This window comes from Platalea leucorodia, assembly GCF_965183815.1.
Source record: "Platalea leucorodia genome assembly, chromosome: 14".
NCBI lineage: Eukaryota > Metazoa > Chordata > Aves > Pelecaniformes > Threskiornithidae > Platalea > Platalea leucorodia.
Genome location: NC_138836.1, coordinates 8,318,293 through 8,342,481, shown reverse-complemented (window position 1 = coordinate 8,342,481; position 24,189 = coordinate 8,318,293). Strand labels below are relative to the sequence as shown.

General features: G+C 46.6%; 2 protein-coding genes across 5 annotated transcripts in view; one reads left to right on the top strand and one right to left on the bottom strand.

The window, feature by feature from the left end:
* Positions 1–3,005, top strand: part of HELZ (helicase with zinc finger) — a 98,221-nt gene extending 95,216 nt beyond the window's left edge. For all 4 annotated transcript variants that reach the window (XM_082326852.1, XM_082326854.1, XM_082326855.1 and 1 more), the window contains one exon: positions 370–3,005. In XM_082326852.1, coding sequence (XP_082182978.1) covers positions 370–701 — 332 coding nt within the window. In that variant the 3' untranslated portion in view covers positions 702–3,005. The remainder of the gene's footprint in view (positions 1–369) is intronic.
* Positions 3,006–9,752: 6,747 nt separating this feature from the next.
* CACNG1 (calcium voltage-gated channel auxiliary subunit gamma 1) lies at positions 9,753–20,245 on the bottom strand. Its single transcript, XM_082326658.1, has 4 exons — positions 19,942–20,245; positions 13,758–13,832; positions 11,488–11,625; positions 9,753–10,735 (listed from the first exon to the last, which is right to left on the bottom strand). The coding sequence occupies exons 1-4, from the start codon at positions 20,180–20,182 to the stop codon at positions 10,509–10,511; spliced, it is 681 nt and encodes a 226-aa protein (XP_082182784.1). The 5' UTR covers positions 20,183–20,245; the 3' UTR covers positions 9,753–10,508.
* Between the last annotated feature and the right edge of the window lie 3,944 nt (positions 20,246–24,189).

Genomic DNA, 24,189 nt, shown 5'->3' with positions numbered 1-24,189 from the left:
GAATTAGAGTATATCCCGTTCTGAAGCAGCTTACCTTCGGTGCATCTGCTAAATCCGCCGGTGCAGAATTGCAGGTTCAGTGTTACGAACTCTGTAGGTACATGCACATGGAGAATATGTTTAATAACGTCAGTCTTCTCAGCATTGCTGACAAGGTTAATACAAGATCCAGTAGTTGGAAATGGAGCTAGATAACTTAATTATGAAATTTCCTAGGACCGAGGGTGACTAAACACAGAAAATGGGTGGTGGGGAGGGTTACCAGAAGGTGGTTTCGGTACCCCTCAGTACTTGCTTTGGGGTTACTATAGATAGGTTTCCTAAGTCAGAGCTGTTCACTTAGGCAAACTCTGGTTACTCCTTTTGCAGCTCCACCGAAGACGGTCAAGCCCCCAGAGGAACACCTGAAGGCCGAAAACATACAGCTATCCAATTCCTTCAACTACAGCGTGTTACAGCATCTTGGCCAGTTCCCACCTCTCATGCCCAACAAGCAGATCGTCGAGTCGAACAGCAACAGCCAGCAGAATGCTGGGGGGAGCAAGCCTGTCATGTCCTACGCAAGTGCTCTGCGGGCTCCGCCAAAGCCCAAACCTCCTCCTGAGCAGACAAAAAAGAATAGCGACCCTTTGTCTTTGTTTCAGGAACTTAGCCTAGGTAGTTCATCAGGTAGCAATGGCTTTTACTCCTATTTTAAATAATCAGATTATTTTTTTTAGAGAGAATTTAATTTTTATTTGTGTCAGTAGATCTAAGATAGTTGGGGCTTCACCTGTAGTTGCAAATATTCCCTTTGTTTATATTATTAAATATATCCTCACTTAATTGCTTTGCTGCTAGACTTGCAACTAATTTTTTTAATTATATTCCATTATTTTGCATTTTTTGATGTGGGTCGGTTTTTGGAAGCTTTTCTGTAGGAAAACACACACGTTATTTTTTAATTTGTGTAATGTTAATGATATGTTGCATTAAACTAGCAGCTGAGAGGTTACCTGTACAACTTTAAAAAAGGGGAAAAAAAAAAAAAGAAAAAAGAAAAAAAGAAAAAAAAAGTTTGTCTAAATTGTATTTAAGAAGATTGTAAGTAGCATTTACATTTATTCAATAACATTAGCATACTATGCTGGGTTTCTGTACCAGAAATGGCCAGTTAATGTAAAAATGTATGTTATTTCTGCTTAAATTCATTTAATTTTTTTTTTTAATAAAGGTGCAGCATCTTCTAAATACTTTCAGTTTTATCAGCTTTTTTGTGAAGGGATGCTGCATTCTCAGACTTTTATAGTTTTAGATTCTGTATGATGTGGTATTGTATTTTCCATCCACTGTAGGGTAAAGTAAAGGCATTCTTTGCAGACACCTATGCCATTGTTTGGAAACATTCAGATAAAAAGTATTGGTATACTTTAAAATAAACAAAAACAAAAAAAAACAAAAAAAAAAAAAAAAACAAAAAAAACCAAAAAACAAAAAAGAAATAAAAACCACAAAAAAACTACATTTTATTTTTGGACAAGCTAGTAATATAAGCTTGTTTGAAAAGTTAATTTGATAGGTTTTTTAAATGAATCATGAAGCTGAAAATAAATTTTTAGGTATGTTGGTGCTTAGTAGATTTAATAACTATTTTAAAAAAAAATGCGTGAATTTAGTAAAATACTTTTTTGTTTGTTTGTTTAATTTTTTTTCCACTATGCATGTGTAAATGTTTGTAATCTGGCTTTTTCCTCCCCCCTTCTCCAGTGGTATAAAGAATTGTGCCGCTTTAATTTTTTTTTTCCGGTAAAACTTTTGGTACATTATTTGATGTTTACATTAAAATGTGACATTATACAAGGAAATTCAGATATTTTGCTAACTGTTTTGTTTGAGGAACATCATTAAAGAAGAGATTTAATGTTTGTCAAAGCTGTATCCAAATTAATCTAAATCTTCTGGGGATAAGAATGGTTACCAGGTTATGTATCTATATGAGTTCTGCTAAGTTCTCCACAGACCTGGCCCTTTAGGAATACAAACTGAAAAAAAAAATGATGGGATATTTAAAAATTAAAGAAACAAGTGTGAATGAAAACTCAGAAGATAAACTTTGTCCATAGAGATTTCTGGTCTTGCACACTGTTCATACTTCTGCAGCTGGGGGGATGGAGAGGGGTGTTTGTACAGTTTCTCCAGATAAGTAGTCCTCCTTTTACACTTGAAGAAGTAACTTTAAATCTGGGAAATATTTTACAGGGACTGAGCTGGGTGTATTTGCAGTATTCCTCCACTTATTACACACAAGAATTAAAATTTGAGAGCTGGGGGGGTGATTTCAGATTTTTACAGCTGTCCATGGGACACCTTACTAATGAGCAGTGGCTGCTGCTGTGTTCAATCAGATTTTTGCTCTGGTTACAATCAGGTTTTGTTTTTTTTTTTTTGCATTTGACTTCATGTTTTAAGGCAAGGGTCTTTATGTAATGGGGTTGATTTAAACTCCGTACACTGCAGAGGTTTGCATATAAATTTTTTATCATAAATCTTTGCTGATTCATGATTCAGGAACTTAATCTGAAAAACTTTTTCCTTCTTGCTGTAAAGAAAAGCACGTGTAACTTGTTAATTTATTTCCTAATGTCTATACCCAAAGATGCTGGGGGAGGGGAAAGCCCCTGCCAAGTTATGCTTAGCACTTCAGCATATGGCATCAAATCAAGAGCACCCAAAAATGAGCAGAGGCCAAATTCTGCAACCTTGAATCAAGCAAAACTACTGTTAAATGGGTTTTTGCCGAGCTGACGGCTGCAGAAATAGGTCCATGGGAGATTCATTTGCAAGGGGCGGGCGTGTGCTCAGTGTAAGTTAGCCTCAGTCTTTTTATTTCAGTGGAGCTGTGCCAGTTCTCCTCCACGGAGCGCCTGGCACTGCTCTGAGAGAAGCAAAATCTGTGTGCCTGAACGTTATAGCCTGTGAAGAGTTCTTGATGAGATGTGCAAGACTGGGACAGAGGAGAGGTAGGGTTCAAATGCACTTCACTTCGCCGAGTCGGCATTGTAATTTCAGGGGTTTCAAAATCACTCATTTATATGGAGCAGTCTTTTGATTCTGTTCACCATATTTGAATATTAAACTAATAAACATCACTTGTTAATTTACTGCTATCTGTCAATTAGTTAAGGGGGAGATGGTCGCATCTCGCCACATTTTATTCTGTTTTACACTGGCATTTTATCTACGCTGAAAACGTTATGGATAAAGGAGCATTTTCTCTCTGACTTACAATTTCATTTCTATAACTTTATGAAAATCCCTGCTGGTTTCGGTTCTAAATTTTCGTAAGTGCTCTCACCCAGGAGCTTGAGGATGGTATGGTAGAGATCTTCTGACTATCAGCTTTGGAAATGTTTAGCATGAATCAGTTGCATTTCTCAGAGTCAATTTTTTTCCAAACGATCATTTCTTTTGAAATGTCTTTTCTAGCCATTACGTGTCATGTATATAGCCCTGAGTGGGATCTTTTGTTTGTAGAGCAAATTATCCAGTGTTTATTGAAGTCGTAGCTGTTTAAAAACCCCCAAAACTGTATTGTAAACTCTTCTAGGGCTTTAATTGAATTCTTATTACAATCAAATTAAGCTGTACAGATGGCTCCAGGGGGCACTGCCTCAGGCCGCACTGTAAATACGGAGCTGTTGCAATTACAGTGAAAAATCAAAATTATGAGTTTAGATTCTTGGTTTGTGTAAATTGTCTCAACTTGGAGGAAATGAATGAAGGCTTGGGCATATACACCAACTGAGCGTTTGGCTTCTTGGCTTTTTTAGAGCTCAAATGTCACACTTAGCAGTACAATTAGTGCCAAATCCCGTGCTTCTTGTCCAGGAATAAACCCCCACTGTTGTCTGTGGAAAATTTAAGTGACAAAGTCATCCCGATCTAAATTTAGAAAGCTTGTATTTAATATTAAGAATAAGTTCTGGTTTTATTCTCTTTAATTCCAGTTTTTCACGAGAAAAATCTGGATGTCTCATGGGAGGTTGTCAGTGTGGTCTTAAGAACTAATAAAGAATTGAGAGAAAGATTTAAGAAAAGTTATTTGAACCCTAAAAAATTAAACTTTTTTTTTGCATTTTAAATAGAGCTTCTACCCTTTAGAAAGCTACTTACTGAATGCAGCTGGTAGCTTTCCCTGTGTATATATGAAGACTGAATTCTTGGGAAACTGCCAGCTTTAAACTTGGCCTTACGAAGTCAGAAAAAGAAACCGGAGGAGACGCTGCTCACTTCCATGAGCACAGAGGTAATTTGGAGATGGATTAAGAAATAACGTTTACATCATTTGACGCTGTACTCCTTTCCTTTGGCGTCCTGGGCGTGGGATATGGACGTGCTCCTCCACGGCTTGCCCGGCTGGCTCCTGCCTGTCCTGCCTGCAGCCGTCAGCCTGGTTCTGAGAAGCGCTGCGCTGCGGCCGGGTCTCGGGCAGAGCTTTCGCCGTGCGTCCCTGTCTCGCTCCGCTGGTCCTCTGGCTGCCACAGGCTCTTCTGCCGTGTGCCCGTCCCCTTCTCCGCGGGACGCTTAAGTGCAGTAGATCCACCCGGGGATGCGTTTGCGGGTCTGTCCACGGCGTCCAGCTCCCCGTAACCAGGAGCGTGTCGTAGGGACAACGCCCCCTCCATTCTGTCTAGCATAAATCTCCACCCTCTGTAACGCTCAGCTGCTATTCGAATGGCAGCCTTAAGCGTTTCCACAATACAACTAATAAATAGCTGTTACACATAAATGCTGGCTAGTTAGAACCAAAGCCCTTGCATCCGTATTTTCTCCTGGAAATTATCGTCTAGTATAGTTTGTACGGTTTTACTTAATTGTATGGGCTATGGCATGACTGACCCCTGGCAATATGTGAATGCTTCCAGTGACTTTACAAGCCCTGGGAGTACTGTTCCCTACTTTGATTAATTAATGTTTTGTTCCCAGATTTGTCAAATTCACCTGGGTTGTTTTTTGCAGAGATCATGCTCTCTAAGCAGTTCTCTTGCTCTGTATATAGTACCTCTACTGTAAGTAGCACTGCGAGCAGTGTGTTTGACCACTCTACATTTTCTTTTTACAGTGAAATCAAGCGTATCGGAATCCGCACGTTTCCAGAGCAATAAGCCCGTGATGCTCGTGCTCTGCCTGTATCGTCATTCAACTCATTTAATTTGTTTTGTTAGTTTTTTTTTAAGTTTCTAGTTTTCCTAGAAAAACTGCAGACAATTAACTTGTCAGGACAGATGGTGATGGTCTATGGTGCCTATAAAAAATTTGCACATCATATTCCTTGACATGAAATACTGGCTATTTCTGTTGGTATAGCAATACTTGCGCCAGTATCTTTTTGTTGGTTGTGTCAGGGACCAAGGACGGAATCGTTCTAAGTTCATTTCTTTCATTCAAGGAAAGTGAAAGGATTTACAGCAAGCGTGGTGGAAACGTCAGTTCGGTGTGGGGGTTTTGGCAACTTTAGCTTTAGTTGAGAAATGTTGAAAAGTTTTTACCTCATTAAGGATTAATAGATGCTTCTGATAAATTACAGAAAATGCTCTGTGATTTGAGTTATCCACGACTAGGTAGGTGTTGTCAGTCCGTTCTCCGTAGGACTTGCACCCTCCCGAAGGCCAGGTGCTTTCACAGGACCTGCTGGGACGCCGTCCCGGGGGTCTCCGTGAGACCGGTGGTAGCGGGCACAAAACTGAACCAGAGCCCTGGCCTGCAGCCCTGCCAAAACAGACTTGTGCTGCTGGTTCTATTAAAAAGAAAGTAGGCCAGAAATCAGTGTTTATTCCCTTCTCTGCATTTCTTTGTAGAAGGCAGAAGAGGGGCTCACTGTGTGTCTAGATGCAGGGTGTGCATATGTGATGTCTGTATGGCTTGAATTTATGTTCAATAGCTTCACTGGAGCCAGAGCATTGATCAGGGACGACAAAGCAAGAGCAGCCTCATCCTCCAGTTCAGTGAAAACTAAGACGTGACGCTCTTTCCTTGCTCCTTGGTGATAACGGAAAGGGGAAATAATTTGAGTAGATGCCTTTAAAACAGATCCTGTTGCTGTGGGTATAATCTGTGGTACAGAGCAGCCTAATACTCTAGTCTTTGAGTTTATAATACAACATCGGAAGGGGCACTGTCCCACCACAGAAAGCAGAAGCTTCTTTCAGTGAAGTTTAAAATGAGGTTTATGCTATAAACAGTTTCTGCACATTGGTCAGGTTCCTGGCATGCAAATGTCTGGCCAGAGTGTGCTGGATCGAGCCCAAGGGCTCGGTGTTAATCTCCAAGGCCCTCCCTGGGCTGGCAGCATGTGGTGCTGCAAGCAGCCGTCTCCTGACGGCTTGGTGGCCTCTTGTATCGGCTGTGTTCCTCAAGAGCCATCCAGCCCAGGAGGGAAAGGGCCCCTCTGCAGCGGGGCCAAGGGTCTCACTGCAGGGGGGCAAAGATTCTCAGATCTTTCGGACCTTCTGGAAATAATTTCCACAGCTGTCAAAGTAAGGAGAAAAAAGGTGATGGCCACAAGGAAGCAACAGAGTGGAAAGGGATCAGTGAAAAAAGAAGTATCTAAGTATACCTGTGCCTTTATAGACTATGCGTCAGGCTGCTCAAACACCCGAGCATCATGCATTTGCTGGCACTTTTCAGGCATGGAATAAGGATAAAGTAGGGGTTTGTACCAAGATTCCTGAATGAAACCCTCCCTGCGTGCACCCATCTGTGCCCCCGTGCGTGCTCTGAACCCGGCTGACCTGCGCGCTCGGGGCGGGCTCGTCCCTGCCCGGCTGGGGCCGGGTTCTCGCTGCTGCGGTGCCTCTTTGCAGATAAACGCTGTTCGGGGAGCTCAGCTAGCTGCTTGCTAAACAGGCAATTTTGTTCTTCAGGGTTGTTAGTCTGGCACCTTTTCTGCACATTAAATTCACACAACACAGCATTTAAAAATAAGGGAAGCGGATTCGCTCAGCGCCTGGTGCCTAACAGCAAATCTTACTCTTACATAAACAAAAAACTTCACGTCTTCTGTTGCATTGACTCTGTGATTTAGCACTTGGGCTGTGCAGTGCGGTGGGCAGACTTCAGCAACCGAAATCTCCCGATACCGTGTCCCCTGCGATGCCCCGGGGCACCCCGGTGCCGGTGCCCTGAGGAGGGGACGGGCAGCGATATTGGTTTATGGAGCGGTAAATGGCACGTGCCCAGGGGACCCGTGACCAAAGGTGTCCGTGGGTCTGGTTGGGGATTTCATGGTGGCTGGCGGTAGCATGGTGGCTGTGAATTCATCTGCCTCTTCCTCTCCCTGGTGCGTGTTTCCCGCTCGGTTCTTAGGGCATCTCCCAAACCTGTGTGTGCTCCTGCTGCTTGCGTACAGCCGGGTTCCCCTCCCCAATTCGCTCTGACGACTCCCTGCCGCTGCGGACGTTTCTTTCACATTTTCATGCGATGTTCCTGAAGTTTTGGTGGCCGTTCACTGCTATTTGCTCAGCTGAGAGAATGAAAGCTCAAACTGGTTACAGCTCCCCCCCGACATTATATTCTTTTTCCTTTATGAATGCCAATTACTTTTATTAACCCTCTCAAAACACATTATTGGCTCCCTGGCAGAGAGATTTGGATATGGCAGAACAAACCTGCTGTAAGAGCAGTGCCTTTCCCACCGTGAATACCAATGACCAATTTAATGGCCGCATCCCTCATCAGCATTTCTTAATATCTGGAAAAAGAAAATGAAGTCATCCACATGCTTCTCAGCCTTTCAGGGACCATGCGAAGTAGTGAATGATGAAAAAGCCTCAACTGACAGCAGACAGACAATAAACCTTAGTGAGTTTAAAAGAGCTTTAGGAGGCATCTAGCTCAGCTGAGTTGCTGGCTGTGGGTGTAGGGTCTCGCTGCCGTGAGCTATGTGTTTTCTCTGCCCCGTGAGTAAAGTGAGCACAGAGAGGCTGTAAAACCTCTGGATCCAGGCCAAACCCCAGCACTCACTGGGAATCTTTCCCTTGCCCTCACTGGGGCTTGGACGAAGGGGTTCAGCCCTGGCACAAGCAGGAGCGCACGTGGGATGGGCGAGACCTTCCAGGGTCTGTTTTTCTGAAATATGTACGTTCTTGCTCGGGAATATCACGAAGGGGAGTAAGCAGCTCCTTGGCTGGGCAACAAGTTGCCACATGAGGATAAGAAGTTGCCTAGAAATTACTTTGTCCCAGAAGAAGCTTTGTAAGAGAGGGATGGTGCTTCGGAAAAGGTAGGGGCAAAGGGCTTCCCAGAGCGATGGGACGTGCCACTGGTCCGCGTGGGGTGATGAACGTAGACCCACGTCCCCAAACCTCGCTTCTCTCAACCCGTGGCATGTCCAAGGTGAGGTCATTTTGATGACGATGGCTGAGCTGGGAATGCCTGTGTGCCTGCCAGCTGCTTGGCTTAGATTAATCTGCCGTGCGTGTGTTTGGGTATCCCAACCTGGGGTCAGCCGCCGCAGGGGTCGCACCAACTACTTGCTTTTCTGTTGTTGTCACGTGTAAAGGATCTCCCTAGAAACTAGCTTCTGTTTTCCTGAACAATGAAAACGCAAATTAAGAATGTCAGCTCTGTAACCAAAAATAAGATTTCAAAACCATTTAGCATTTCACAGTGGTTCAGTGACAACTTGAAGAGTTGCAGTTGTCTCTCATGATGAGCGACAGGCAGAGTTCCCCAGCTCGTACTCAGATCCGAGCACCAATGAATGCTTTATCCCAAAACTTTATAATGTATGTGTTACTTGTAGTGCTTTTCAACTTCAAAGAGCTTGAAAAATATTAATGCAACTTCACAAAAGGCTTCTGTTCTCGCTGCCACGCTACTGATGGGAAAATGGAGACGTGCCGGAGTCTGGCTGGGGGCTGCGGGGGCTCAGCGCACCGGGACGGGGCCTGGCCGATGGCAGGGCCATGGGCAACCCCTCGCACCAGCACAAAATTGCTGGGTAATTTCTTGAAATGTTTGAACGCGTCATGATTTCAGATCTCTTCGTAATGATCAGAAAATTTCTGGTTTGAATTCTGGTTTTCTTTAGAATTGTGGACAGGGAAGTGCGAAGGGAAGGACACTTTGGTTTCCTTTTTTTCCTGCTTTTTAAATTATTGGGTGAAAAAACTGCAACTTAAAACAAATACTTTTTCCTACTTGGGGGAAAAATGGGAAAATACCGAGCAGATTCTGAAAACTGAACTGTAAAAAAAAAAACAAACAAACCAAACAACCCCAAAAAAAAGGAGACCCACGTCTTGGCGCTGGGGGCCCGTGACGGTGGGGCTCGGCCGGAGGGGCTGGGTGAGCACATGGGTTGGGGGTCCGCAGCCCCCAGCGCTGCAGGCGGCCGCAGCAGAGCGGCGCGGGGCTCTGCGACGCGGCCGGCCGCCGCGGCAGCCCCAGCAGCGAGGCCTCGGGCGTGCATTTCTTCAAGCATGCATAAAGAGCGATGCGCTTTTGTAGTGTTTTCAGGGCTGACTCCCCTGGGTGTGTCAGTCTAAGTCCTCTCCTTCTTGGCAGCTACCTTGAAGGATTTTTTCCTAAAATGTAGTTTTATATACGTACGCAGTGAGCAAAGCACGTATTCTTAAAAAGCCCATTCACAAGGAACAAATCAGAGCTCCGTACAGTAAATACCATCCAGAATTACACTGTCATTCTGGACCTAGCAGAATTTGATGGGCCAAATGATTCATCCTTCAAAATCATTTTCCAGAAAATCATGCTACTGGAAGATTATGCTTTTTATTAAAGGAAAATATCACTCTTAATGTTCAGTACTTTGCTTTGCCATCAAAGTTTAAGCAGAACAAAAACTGTATCTTGTGGGTTTCTTGTGCGTAATTCAAAAGAATGGAACTGCAGGGTGTAAATTTGTAGGAGAAATTTTTATCCCAATGCTAGGCAAAGTTTTTGGGTTGGGCCTCCTCCTCCCCCCCCCATTTAACAGTTTAGTAGAATAGCATAAGGATCTCCAACTTACTCCAGAGTGGTGAGCTAACCTTTCTTAGGGAGGCAGAGGAGTACGGCATGAACGGGGAAACAAACTTCCCATGGAGCCACAATTTCTCACCGTCTCTCTCTGACCAACGGACGCGTAAAAGCCCGATGTCCCTCACGGATCCACACCCAACTACACCAAACATCTTCTCCCTAAGAAAGCTGTCTTCTCTGTGGCACAAGCTGTCTCACACACGGGTTTTCCCCCAACTGCATCAGCACAGGGCATCTCCAAACTGGCACAGAGCAGTGCCATTCACCCACGACCCATGCTGGTGCTGAATGCTCTTTCTGCTTTCTAAAAAAAAAAAAAAAAAGAGGGGAAAAAAAAAAGAAACAAAGCAATAATTACAATTGAACATGCCTTGGATCAGTAATGACTTCGTTAACGGAGTGCACATTTTATAGTGAGACCCAGACGTTTTAAAAAATACAAATCTTTTCAGAACATTTTCTGGTTTTTTCCACGGGTGCTGGGAACGTCAGTGCTCCGGTTCTGCATCCATGCAGGTCTCCCAGGGGTTCTGGGGGAAGCGCGGCAGCGCGATCAGGAGGAGGGTGATGCCGCAGATGAAGAGCAGGACGAAGGAGGCGCAGGCACAGGCGAAGGACCAGGAGTAGCTGTACTCAATCCAGACTGTCTCCTTGCTGTCGATCATCCTCTTCACGGATTGTCTCATGACTTCAACAGAGATGATGATGCAGAGACCTGAAGGAAGATAGCAGCAGTGGGTTGAATAACCAGCTGTCAATTTTTCATTCTTGATTAACCACCTCATCTGTCTTTTTGCATACAGGAATTGCAGTGAGATTCACAGGTGAGTCATTGACTGTTTGAAGGAACCAACGCTTGCAAGTGCTTAGAGCTCTGCTAAACCAAGGCTGTCCAAGTCAGCCGCTGACTTGAGTGTGATCTTTTAGGCAGGCTTGGATGGGAAACTCAAAGCGGAGGAGGAATAATTGCATTCCCTAGGGAGCTTTTCCAAAGGTTGAATAAGCATTTTATTGAGGTGACAATTTGCACCTCTGTCTTTCAGTCGTTGTGGCATGTCAAGGTATTACTAGCTCATGTAAAAATGCAGTCTTTGTGGTTTTGGGAGACAGCTGTGCATTTTGGGCCTGGATCAGCTGTTTCTTGGTGTGAGTCTTAATAAATGAGATGATAGAATAGTGTATATCCCTGGTTTAGACTGGGGCTAGAACTGAATATGTTAGAAATGCTCCTTTTAAAAGCAGTTGGAGAAAGTGCAGACAAGCTGCTGGGTAATGCTTGCTGAGCAGGACATTTTCAGAGCTCTTCAGCTGGAGCACCACATAGGGACTGTAGTCTGACTGGGGCTAGGAAGAAAGTGCCACTTTCGGGGCATTTTTAGAAGCGTCTCCATCCTCCCAGGATCTGTCTAAGTTTCTCTACCTTGTCCTGTGAACTGAGTGCAAGTATGTGAGCACCGAGCCTCCTACCTGCGAAGGTGTAGAACATGGATGCTGGCTTCAGCAGGTAGTCCTTTTTCTTCCTGAAGGATAAGAGGACGCAGATTGTTCCGATGATTGCAAAGCCAACGCTGAAGATGGCAATGGCGGCAGCTGAAATGCTGTATTCTGCCAAAGCAAAAGAAACACCAAAAAATGCAAACGTCTGCAAATTTTGAGCATGCTCCCATCAGCTGGTGTGACTTTGCAGTAGGTCACTCTGAGAAATACGTATGCTCCCGCCGCCGTGGAGAGGTGGCTCTGGTGAATTGAATATTTTCCTCAAATAAAAGCAGGGGCAAGTATTGGCCATGTATCTTTTGAATGCAAAGGGTGTAAAACCAGAGCAGGAGGGGGAATCACTTCCTGAACACCTACTGAAAGAGCAAATGGCGCCTGTACGGGTCTGATGAAGCTCTGGGCTGGAGTCGTTTTAGCTCTGCTGCAGAGATGGTATTGTTGAAGCCTTACTGGGCTCCACGCTCTCATTTCTTCCATCACTCCACGCTCTGCTCTCAGAGTAAATAGATAGCTCTATGCCATTTTTATGGCAGGTCTGTACTGCAGAGCCCCGACGAGGCCCCCGTGCAGGGCGCCCATGTTGTGGCGGTGCAGACAGGCAGCTGTATGCTCCATAGGGCTCAAAAGCCGAGCAGGCAAAGCAGGCAGGAGGCCAGGGGTGAAGGGTTTGCCTAGCATCCTTTTTTTTTTTTTTCTTCCCCTTTAAGACAATGATTTCCAGCTCTGTGAAAACCCAGCTTCTTCAGGGCATGGGATTAAACCCTCCGTAAAATGTCCTGGTTTTTGCTAAGCCAGCTAAGATGTGCGCTGGATGCCTCCCCCAGCCGAAGCACAGTTCAGTGCCTGAATGGAGGGGAAGAATTGCTAATTGAATAATTCAGGCCTTCATTTACATATTGCATTCGTTTTCAGATTAGTTTAATATTTAACACATGTAGCCATGCGTGAACATCACAGTGCCTGATGATATTTGCCTTTTGAGCCACTAAAAAAAAATATCTCCCAGGCAAAATCATGAAGAATGTTTTTCCCTGTTACTAATTAGCTCCCATCAAAATGTAGCTATTTCTGCGAAAGGGAACAGCAGATCGCTCTTTGTTCTCATTGCTTTTCATACCACTTTTTATTATAATTTCCTTAATGTTTCTCTTTACTGTGTGCTAGAACTGCCTGAAAGAGTTTGTTTCGATGTAAAATCTTTTGCTGCGGCTTAAGCTTTTTCTTTTACTTGGAAGAAAAGATGTTCTTCCTGATTATGTTCTGGAATGACCACGGCGGCTGTGGGTACGTTTTTAACATCAGATGGCTGGAACTGATAGTGTACAAATGAGCGAAAGCAGGTAGCTCAGATACATGCTCTTCTATCCACTTAAAATTCCCAGTCTTTCCTGTCTTGGGAAACTGCTTTTTTAGAAAAGCTGTGTGCGGAGTTTTCCGCCATTATAATTTCCACTGGAAGCAAAGCAGATATTGTTTAATATGTGTAATGTAATCATCAGCTCATTTACTCCACAGCAAAATATGTCGTGTGGCAAACTAGAAAGGAATTTGTCCTTAATGAGAGGGCGAGGAAGAGAGAGGAGCACATTAGACGAGTACTAAAAATACTTGGCTTTATCAGGGACTTATTAGAAATGTGAAATTTGTCTGTGAAAGACTGTTTTCAAAATCTGTGCTCTGTAAACACCGACTGTGTGTGTCTTTTTGGGATCGCTGGTCCTTCCTTCCATCGATGGCTCTGGTTTTCACATAATTTTCATATAAAATCAATACGAAGCATAAAATTCCTAATGGTCTTCACAGAGTCTCTGTACTTCTTTTCAGGGTCAAGACTCTGCTTGGGGTATGATTTATTCATTTAGATTTTATTAATGTCTTCTTCCTTCGATGGCAAAGGCTCAGAGTGTCGCAGACAGTGCCAATGTTGTAAAGTAATTTTTATGCTGAAAAGACTTTTTCCAGTTTTCATGTGTATTGACTTTGTTATATATTTGTGGGACAACTTTGAGTAAAATCACACTGAGGAGCGTGACCATATATACAAATTATTCTTCCCAGGAAGCTGCCATTTGACCTTGTTCAGAGCACTTTTTTTACATTTTTTCCAGCTGGTGGTATCTGATAGAAATTCTTCGACTGCTTTCAGTGGAACCAGGATTGAACCCTCATTTTGGGGACCCCTTTACCTTAGATCTTGTGTGCACCTCAGTTAGGAAAATATTTTTCAGGATCATTCTTACCTTTCTGGGTAGTTACTTCAAATACGTCTGACCTCTGTCCTGGTGTGAAGTGCTTGAAGTAGGAGCAGTTGTGTTCTGAAAGAGAAAAGGAAATTTAGTCTCTGATAAAATGTAGAAAAACTGAATTTGCTTTTTATTGATGTATCAAACTTGGAATGCTTTTAAGGTTCCCTACCCTTGGTAGCACAAAGAAATTGGAGTTGGATTTGTTTTCTTTGGGAGCAGATGAGTGGCACGCGCTTGCCAGGCCACCGGCTCCAGCATGGCCAAGGCTGAAGCCCCCTCTGATGCCTTTTGTGAGCTGCTCCCTCCGAGAGCTTCTCACACTGATTGCTCCTCTATTTAAAACATGAATTACAGATAATTTTTCTCATTCTGTCTTTGGCCATCACACGTTCCTGCCTCTCTGTGTAGCTGTATTTCCTGGTGATGAGACCTGCCGTGCCCGCAGCTGAGCTGGTATCTCACCGCTGCCAGCCCACTCCGTAGTGGCATCGCCACGTCAGCCATAGGAGGGTCACTGCTCCTGTGGCGAGCTTGGACTCCAAAAAAAGGAGGATGGAGTGTCCTCATCCACCTTCTCCCTCCCAGCTCACCCCTCCTCCAGCTCACAGACCCCCGCCTGGCAGCGGCTGGCAGGGAGGAGCAGCCCAGGGGAGTTTGCTGCGGGGGGGGTCACCACGCTATGGGGGTCCCAGAGCTGAGGCTGCTGCAGTGCAGCAGAGCACATGGTGTTTTGCTACAACAGGGACACTGAGGGCTTTTTTTCTGGCTGTTAGGCTGTCGTGGTTTAACCCCAGCTAGCAACTAAGCACCACGGGACATAGACCAAAAAGACAAAAGCTGTCTGAAGCTGCAAACAGTCGTCCGGGGAAGGGAAGGCTGATCAAAGCCATACGAGTCAAGGGCAAAGAGGCTTGCGCTCAACCTGGCTCTACCAAAGTCCACTCCCGTCAGAGCAGTCTGCTATGTTAATTTGATAAGATAGCAGAGTTAGATGATAGTGGGAACTTTATGAAGTTCCTCTATCCAGACTTGAGCACGCTGCCATGTACACGGGATGTATAAAGAGGGGTTATAAAGTGAGCAGGGATCAAGATTGTGGGGCGGGGGGATATTGGGAGGAGGGAAGGTGGTAGCTGAGTCTCTCAATGACCATGATATTGTTTCATTCTCAGCCTAGCGAGAGCCAGCCAGCAAAGAGATGTCATTGCTGTCAGCAGATACGCGGGGGCTTTCAGCCTCGGCGTCTCAGCGGGGTGGGGAAGGGTCTGGTGAGGACCTGCTGACTCGAAGCTTTGGCAGCAGCAGGGTTAGGGTGGAGGGTGTTCTCGCTATTTATAACTGATTTAATTGAAGGTTTGAAGGGGTGCGGAGCTGGGAGAACAGTTGCTTGCCAGGAATTTGGCTGGAAGGGTGCAATCACAGAGACGTGTTGAGCAGCGCCAGCTCTGATTGCGCTATTCTGCTGAGCCAGGCTGGAGAGGACACGCTGAGCGCCTGCCCCAGCACCTCTGCTGCGCCCCAGGCTGGGTTCCCATCAGACCGGGAAATCACACCAAGGTTGCACAAAATACAGGCACTGCCTGCGGCGAGGGGCCACTTGGTTAACACCAGCATCTCTTGTCCATTAAGTAACGGAGTTAGCAGCAGTTCCCAGGAGATGCTGGGAGAAGGTCTGGGAGGACTTTATGGTGCTCTCCAGCGTCCGGCCCCGGACACGCTGCTACGGCGCAGGTCGCCTGAGCCGGGTCCCGGGTGCAGGACCATGCAGGGTTTCTGCCTGGGGGTACATACTGCATTTCAGTCTTTATGTACAGCATTAATTTCTAGTGTCAAGAAGATACCAGAGTACTGCAAGTCACTTGTTGAACCTTATGGGTTTTTTCTGTCATGTAAATGGCAGATATTGGAGTTACTGATTCAAGGAAGATTTATTTTCTCTCTCCCAGGAGATAGGCACTTGTAAAGCAGCGGTTTTGGGCCTATTAGTAGAAGATTCCTTCGAGACACTCATCTACTTAATTTTATAAGCTGACTTTTATTTCATCTGCAGCTTCTCCTTGCTAGAGACTAGGTTGATGTTCAGCTCTGGCATCTCCTGACCTGTTCTTTATTATCCTTGCAAACGACTGGAGGAAACGTGTTTGAACTCAGACCTCTATGGCTGAAATTGCAAATTTTGAGCCCCAGAGCGGAGGTTGCATGCCTCTGCCAGCGACTGAGAGGTGGCTGAGGCTGAGCATCCAGTCTGGTGGTCCCAGTTTGGGGATCCTTTGGCTCCCATGGGGGGGGAGGGAGATGGGATAAAACTGGGACACCTCATCTTGGATTGTTTTGTTTGCCTTTTAATTAATCCTCCGAAAAGGCTGAACTCAAAGGAGTCCCCAGGTGTGCTGACTGTGCAAAGCCCAAGGTGAAGCCATCTGGGCACGGTGCGATGGGGGACACAGCACAGCTTCGTGCCCATTACGGGTGAACCAAACCAGCCCAGTCCACCCTCCAGTCCGTGAAGGCTCAGCAGAGGGGGAGCACACAAAACCTTTTGGAGATGGACCTGTCTGCAGGAAAAGGAGCTGCCCCTGTGTTTGTGGCTTATAGCAAAGCTCTGCTGAGGTACGATAAATGGGGTTATCACAGAAGTCGGTTAGCTCTAGGGGAGGTGTTTTTGGAAAATGCATTTATTCTGGGAAAATATAACTAGATTGTTTATGGTAAAGTGATATATTGTTTAAAGATGCTTCGGTGCTCTGCTGAGCTGGGAATATCTGTTGCAACAAGGCTCCCTGTTATTCAAGAGAACTGAGGCACTTCAGTGCCTCTCTGGTGCCATTGTGAATAGGAGAAGAGCCCATTTGTGTCACACCACATTTACATAATGGATAGGATTTTAAATGGGTTTTATAATGGGTGAAAACCATGTGGCAATCTTTGTTTCTCTCCACCCCTAATTGCATTATCTCTGCCACCAGGTCACCTCAGTGTGCTGATGGGAGCAGCCCAGGGGCTCTGTGGTCATTAAGGCTCGCGTGAACTTCAGGGTTGTAAAATGCTGTTCATCACAGCATTTTACATCACTGTGTCCTCCCCCTTCCAAGTCACCCACCCTTACAGCCCTCCTGGCCCCTTCAGATCCACCGTTCCTGGGTGACCGCTGTGCGGGGGCAAATGGGCCAATTCATCTTTCCTCTGCTCATGCAGAGCCAACCTCTCCTGCTGCTCACTGCCACGGGGCTGGACGGCGGCTCCCACAGCCATGGGACGCAGTCAAAATGCAATTGCATTGAGCTATGGTTGAAACTTGGGGGTCTGCAATATGGAGACCTCATGGGGAAAGAAAGGGCAGAGAGGCCACAAGGTGGTTGGGGCATGCAGAGCTTCAGGTGGCAGCGGTCACCCCTGAGCATTGGAGTGACAGGCTGGGGAGGGGCTGGAGCCCACCTTGCTCTTGAACCTCAGATGGACACTAGCATGTGGGGTTTTGTGGCAGGCTGGATGGTTAGAAAAACCTGGATTTTAATGTGAGGTTTCCACTTGTGTTAAGTTTGGGAGACAGGACCTGCTGCTGGGATTAGAGGAGGTGTTAAGGTGAGGGCCGAGCAGTGGAGGGGGCCAGACCTTGGGCTCTGACCTGGCCAACAAGCCAGGGGAAGGCCTTTGACACACACACACTGCCTTTTGCAGATGGTATCTCCAAATAGTTTAATTTCATACCAGTCTTGCAGAGTGAGTCTCTTATACAGACACGGGGAACAAGACAGCCCTGCTGGTAACCCATTTGCTTGAGCATTTTTCCTCTCCAGTTGCCTGAGCTCAGGTTCCCGTATTTACAAGCACCTATTTACCCTGCTGGCAGCACACGCAGGCTGTAGAGCATCGCCGCTGCTGCCCAGCGTGCAGGTGGACAAGAGCCCACTTTGTAGGACAACACCTACGCTGGAGTTACTGGCAGTGAAGGCAAACTCAGTTTACAGCCGGTAGTAAACGGCCCCAGTGCCCACTGACCACAGTCAAAAATGTCTCGGTATTAATCTGAATTTGCCTGGTTTTAACAGCCCCCTGATCCTTTGATTTCCTATAGCAGGATGCTGAACACTTTCCAGTTTGTCAACATCCTCGGAAGAGTGCTGTAAAATTTTAAAGCTCTGCCTAAATCACAGCCCTGCTTTGTGGACTGCAAGCCAAGCCATCCTCCCCATTTTGCACTGCGCTGAGCTCAAAACCTAATAAATAATGTTAATCATACCATCCATTTCCTCCCCAGGGAGTGACTGGTAAATGGTTATTAATGCAGTGATAAATTCTTATGTTTCTTTTCCAGTCCTGGCAGTAATGTCTGGTTATGTCTCATGATTTTCAGGAAAACCGGTGCCCACATCTGCTCTTTTACTGCACGTTTGTTCATTCACATTTTCTCGACTGCTGCAGGTTTCACAACCCCGGTGTTCCCCTGCCGACACCTCTTCCCAGAAGTGTGAGATCGGTCTAACGCGAGCCGTGCGGACGCAGCATCGTTTAGCGGCCCAAGGCCGCGGGGGCCGCGCTCTCCCCCTCCACCCCACGCTGTGCTCCTGCTGTGAGTAAAATGGGGATTAAAATATTGATATTATAACTGAGGTGTGAATTTCGCCCTTTGAAACCTCGGATGCTGATTATGACACAGGATGTCATCCAAATTCCCAAATATCTTTAAAAACTGGAAAAAACACCTCTGGGGTGGGGCGGGTGGCTCAGCCCCTCCATCGGCACCCGGTTGTTCGCTGTGCCCGGCAGAATGGCAGCGCTGGGACGTGATGGCAGCGCTGGGACATGATTCAATGCCCGGGCAAGCACATGCTGATGTCTGTCAAAGATAGGAGCTGCTTTCGTGCTGCCCTGCCTGCGAATCTGCTTTTTGCAGACAGCTGGATATTTATGAGTTTTATATTTACCCCACAGTTGGGCAATTTTGGTGTTTATCCACCAATTTCTATTGTTTTTCCTTTTGTGGGAGTTTTCCTCCGCGTGCGAGGAAAGGTGTACAGTGAGGAATATGTTTCTAGGCATGTAAGTACCTTCGCGAGAGACATTAAGCATATGGATGACACGCTCCCAAATTTGGTTAGAGGCAGATCCGAACACCGAGGCTGAGCTCCTCTCTTCACGTGTAATTTGGCCAAAGAGATAAAGAATTGCAGCAATACAGGGTATATACTGTAAGCCCAGGCAGTAAGAGTTTTCACAGGAAATTTTCAACTATATGTTAACATATATATTTCATTTCAAGCAGCGAGTCTAACATGAAGGCAATCCTGTTATTTCTGTTCTGGAAAGCATCCAGTACCCCATAAGCCTTCTAAAAAAGCAGCGTAGCTCGGTCACAGAGGGAGTGTATTAGTGCATGCAGCGCAAATGTTGCTGACTTTGCGATCAGCAAAAACGTAATGAGCTCCTTTTACCATGGGAATGGAACGGTCTTCCCGGAAAGCAGCCGTGCCCGCTCCCCCACCGCCCTCCCCATCTATTGCACTGGGGGAACCCGTGATGGAGACGTGTGCGGGACCAGGCTGCCTCCGCTGAGAGGCGAGGAGGCTCAGTAAGTCATGTGGAAATTGCTTCAAACTCACTTTATTACTTTTTTTTGGAAGTTGGCAAAACATACTGCAGGTCCCTGTTTCTCCTTGCCCTGAGGAATGGTTGTTATTGAAATATCTCAGAGATAACTTAATGCCAGCCATGAACAGGCTGTTCCTTCGTAGCTATATGGATCTGGAAATCCTAAAGATCCAGCTACGTACGGTGGACCCATAAATCCTCTTTCTTGGCCGCTGCCGTCAGCGTGCCTGGGTGCTGCGGGACCCTTGGCGGATGTCAGCAAAATTTCCGCTATCCCAGTTTCACTCTGATTTCCACCGTGTCTGATCCCCCTCCCTTTCTCCCCGCCACTGTCGTTGTTGCACAGGAGACTCAAATATGGTCACAAACAGACGTGCGAGGCAACACAGCGCGCACTTACAGCAAGGGGGATGACACCGAGGCGTGTGTGCAGACCAACATGAAAACAGCCCCATGCAGCCCCATACCAAATTAAGTGCCACGGGAACACGGACCCTATTTTCATTCTGCCACGTCCTGCAACCTCCTAAGCAAAGCCTGGCATGACCGCCTGGTGCTCTCTCCCGTGCATTGGTGGGTAGTCACCTACCTCCTGGCAGGCTTATTGCCCCACAGCCCTTCTCTTTGGGACTTTGCTCCTGCATAAAAATCCGCTTTGTACAGAGTCGCCATAGCCCAAAATGAGCCGCTTCGCAGGTGGCGTTATATTTCTCCACTTTGCGGCTCAGTATGGCCCAGTGGTCAGTCACTACGGCTGCAAACAGGAGCGAGACGCCAACCAGGATCACGGAGAACGTCAGCCGGACCTTCAGGGGTTTGCTCTCGTCCATCCCGCTCCGGACCGGCGCTCCCGGCGGAGCACGGCGCGTGATTCACGAGGTCTCCCGAAATCCTGGCGCATCTGAGCATTTGCAAATGTCAGCCCCGCGCTGCCTGGGGAGAGCGGGGCGGCCGCAGGCAGCTGCTGGGCTGTGTCAGCCGGCGCAGCGAGGAGGCTATTAATGCACGTAAGGAGAGGAACGCCTGGCAGAGCTCCGCTTTCCGCCCCGTCCCGCCGGGTTTGTTTTGGATTCCCACGAGCTGACCGGGTGGGCGCTCGCTCCGAGTCACCACAGCTGCCGTTCAAAGGCTGTAATCTCTTGACTTGCGGCATGCCCAGAAATAGGCATTAATAGGATGATTAACTTTTCAGCTAGGTTATAAAAACATCTGTGTTTATAATAGCGTTGGGCCTGGGTTCAGTCTGATCCTAAATAGTTTAATAGCCCTGGAGCTCACAAACTGCACGCCCACGCCTTCAGCTCGCGGCAGCCTCTGCAAGAAGTTCAGAGCTGGACGTCCCTCCAGAACTGAGCACTTTTTGGTGTAAAGAAAGTGGCAAAATAAGCAGACTTATTTATTTTATTGTTTATTTTTATTCTAATTACTTTTTAATTGGAAGTATTCTGAGTAGTCTTTTTTTTTTTGTGCCTTTTGCCTCTTTTTTTCCTAATGCAGTGCTCACATTAGAGCATTCTCGAGTGCTCGCTTTCTTTCCCATCATCCAGGTTTTCCTCAATGCATACAGCCCAAATCCTTTCCTTCTTTCAGAAATGACTTCTGTCACCCTGAACCCAGATTGCCTGTGCTGGGGCCAACCTCTTCCCTTCCCTTTGATATTTCAGCTGATCATGAAGCTAATTTGATGATCGTGTCAATGCAGAGGCCACTGTGGAGATGCCATTACAATTGTGTAATGTATGTAATGATGGCAAACTGAGGAGGGTGACAGTACCTGAATGTCAAAACAATGGTTAAAAAAATGTCAGCGGAAAGCTGCAAATATCATGGTATCATGTCAAGATAATGTCAAAGCCACTCCAGTCCTGTTTTATGAACACCCCAATTTGATGTCAAAATGAAGGTGCAGAGGTGTCAGCTCAAATTAATGAGGACAACCTGAAGCAATGAGTTAAGGTGAGAGGGGAGTGTAGGAAAGGGGGAGAAAATAAAGAGTAAATAAAAAAATATTGATCCAAAATAAATGTAATGGAAATATGACTTGAAGGGGTTAGCATTACTCAGTTTGACATGTGACTGGGCTGGCTTAGACACCCCTGGGGAGCAGGGTGACATGTCTGGACCTGGTATGGGCATCTGCTGCCCTGGTCCTCCTGGGGAGGGGGGAGCCATGGGAAGGAGCGAAGGTACGTGGTGAGAAACTGGAGGGGAAGGGGACTGGGGAGGGTGCTGGGGACATGGGGCAAGGCAGGGACCAGACACCACGGGCACATCTGTAGGAAGATGCTCACAGCCCTGCAAAGGACTATGATATGCTGGGTTGGGGCTGGGAGAAATATTAGAGGCTTACATTTAAACCAGAACCAAGAGTTCTCATGAAAGTGGAAGATCCTAAAGGGAACAGCCTTTAAACCAGAAAAGGAATGCATTAAAAATGTAATGCCTTTTCTTTTGAATTAGTCTCTTGTTAAATTTCACTAGACATCAGTCGATCTTAGGAGCTGCATCCTGACTTCGCTTCCTTCATGCTACAAACTCCGCAGGTCCTCTGCAAGTTGAGTGTAAGAAAGTGAATGTGTGTTTGCAAATCTGAGCACAAAGCAAGGTTCTGGTTGCTGAGGAAGCAAGTGCTAATGATCATGTTTTAGACTAATTACAACCTACAAGGACTGCAGGGGTGGGAACTCATTAGTTTTTTTTGTTGGTATTGGTCTTTGTGTCTTCCACTGTTGGCAAGAATCACGCTTTTTATTCTTATTTAGGTACGCCGATCTGGATAAGTTCCTCAGGGTATGGTTTTGTTTTGAGTTTCCTAATACTATCCAGGAGACAACTGAAGTGAAATCAGAAGGGAAAAATTCATCCTTCCCTCCCCTGCAGAGCAGAGCTGGGAGTGTGAACGAGACACAAGGAGCTTCAACGCGAGCAGCAGCAGCTTCCCTGGAGACTGGAAACTCACATTGCTGCAGCTGAGGTGAAACACCAGCCCCCCAAAGTGACCTAGAGCCACCAGTCCCCAGGAAAGAAAGTATTTTGTGGGTTTATTGCTCCCCATGGGCTCTGTGGGTTTGCTACGTGAGCTGATGTAGCCCTATTGCGCAGGTGCTGCTGCCTGCTCCTCCTGGCATAAGCTTGGTTGTTTTTGGGGACTGCCGGCAGGTATTTGGTGATCGCGGCTTATTGTCCCTGCAACTGCTATGGTGAGAGCCAAAAGGCTCCCCTGCCCATGGGCTGAGCCTCTGTCCCCAACCTGGGAATTTCTGTCCCAGTGTGGAGGCGAAGTTGCGCTCCCTGGGGGTCTGGAGGGCTGGGTGGGCATCTGACAAATGCAGAAGCAAAACTGATCTCTGGAGGAGCAAAGGACTAAGGAAAACCCCAAAGGTTGCCTGCACATCGAGAAGACCATGGTACATAATCCTCTAGGAACAGTTCCTGCAGTCTCCCTGTGTCAGCTGGCAAGTATTCACATTTAAAAATCAATATCACATGAAATATAGACAGACTATTAATGAGGACCTGTTGGGAAGCAGGGAGGGTTGTAATTAGTTGCACTTTAGCAGCAGTGAGTAAGAGAAACAGTTGTGTTTCTCTACAGAGAAAATGCTAAAGGAGGTGCCTCGAGACCAACTATTGCAGTATTTTGTCCCTAGCAGAGGTGTTGGCTTGGCTCTGCTCCCCAGCACTTGCACTTTTCTATATTTCTTCCAGACCAGCCTCCATATTTACCACAATCGGATTAACCAAATTTTGTGGCTCCCTTCTTGCAGAATGATGTTTTGCAGAAGACCCTTCCCAGGTGAGAATAGCCCAGAGCAGAGGAGCTGGGGCCTGGTCTGCTCTCAGCTCAAACACTTTTTCAGCCAACAGCTTTCTTCAAATGGGAGCTCCTTAGCAATATTTGAGCTCCTGAGCCTGCATGGTCCCAGCGTGGTGAGACCACCCTGATCATGGTTGGCTCTGCATAGCTGATACCCGGGAGTACTGCCAATGGCACCCTCCAAAAGCTCCCTAATTCTGGGGCTGAAATCCTGCCGTCACTGAAGGTGAGCAAAATGGGGCTGTGTATGTGTGTTTTGGTTGTTTTTTTTTTTTTTTTTAATTTTTTTAATGGACTGCCACGGGTATGAAGGAGGAGATATGACCCTGCACTGCCGGACGCAGCCCAGCCTCTTTGCGGCACCAGCCCCGCAGCCCCACGGAGCGCCGGCAGGGCTGGCCATCCCTGCCGCTGCCCCCACGTCTGATCCACAGCTTCGTTCTCTTAAAATACCGACTGCCGCGCCGGGTGTGCTGTTTCGGTAAGCGATCCCTTTAGCTCTGGTGCAGCAAGGCGGCGGCGGCTGTAAGACGAGCCGTTTCACAGACAGGTGCAGAGCACTCCTCATTCCCTTTTATTTTCGGCACCTCCCATGTTTGTTAGTTTTCTCATTCCAAGGAAATGCCACGTTCTCCTCGCTGGACTCTTTTCCCACTCTCCAAAGCCTTAAGGACTCTGTCTGTGCTTCCCCCTCAAACAACATCATTCCTTTTTGATACATCCCTGTTCACAGCAGGGCAGCCACAGCTCTTGGGGTCACTATTTACCCACAGACTTGCTCAGCAATGTGGGAAGAGTATTTATTTTAGTTGAAGGGAACCAGCTTTAGGCTTGAGCTTTAAATGGCTTCGCTACCAGGTGTCGGAGGCATTCGAAAAGATGAATCCCCTGCCTCCCTCCAGACGTGCCAATTGATCATACGTATGGGGAGAGGCAGGCAGATAGAGACACGCAGGCAGTCTTCAACTTTAAAGACAGTCTGGAGGCTTAGGAACCGGGAAGGTAAAGTTAAAAGAGGTA

Excerpts from the sequence above, each read along its gene's own strand:
- CACNG1 (XM_082326658.1), bottom strand. The coding sequence starts at position 20,182 with ATGGACGAGAGCAAACCCCTGAAGGTCCGGCTGACGTTCTCCGTGATC. Across the intron at positions 13,833-19,941 it reads GGCAATAAGCCTGCCAGGAG|AACACAACTGCTCCTACTTC; the intron begins GTAGGTGACTAC and ends TTTCTCTTTCAG. Across the intron at positions 10,736-11,487 it reads CATGTTCTACACCTTCGCAG|GTCTCTGCATCATCATCTCT; the intron begins GTAGGAGGCTCG and ends ATCTTCCTTCAG.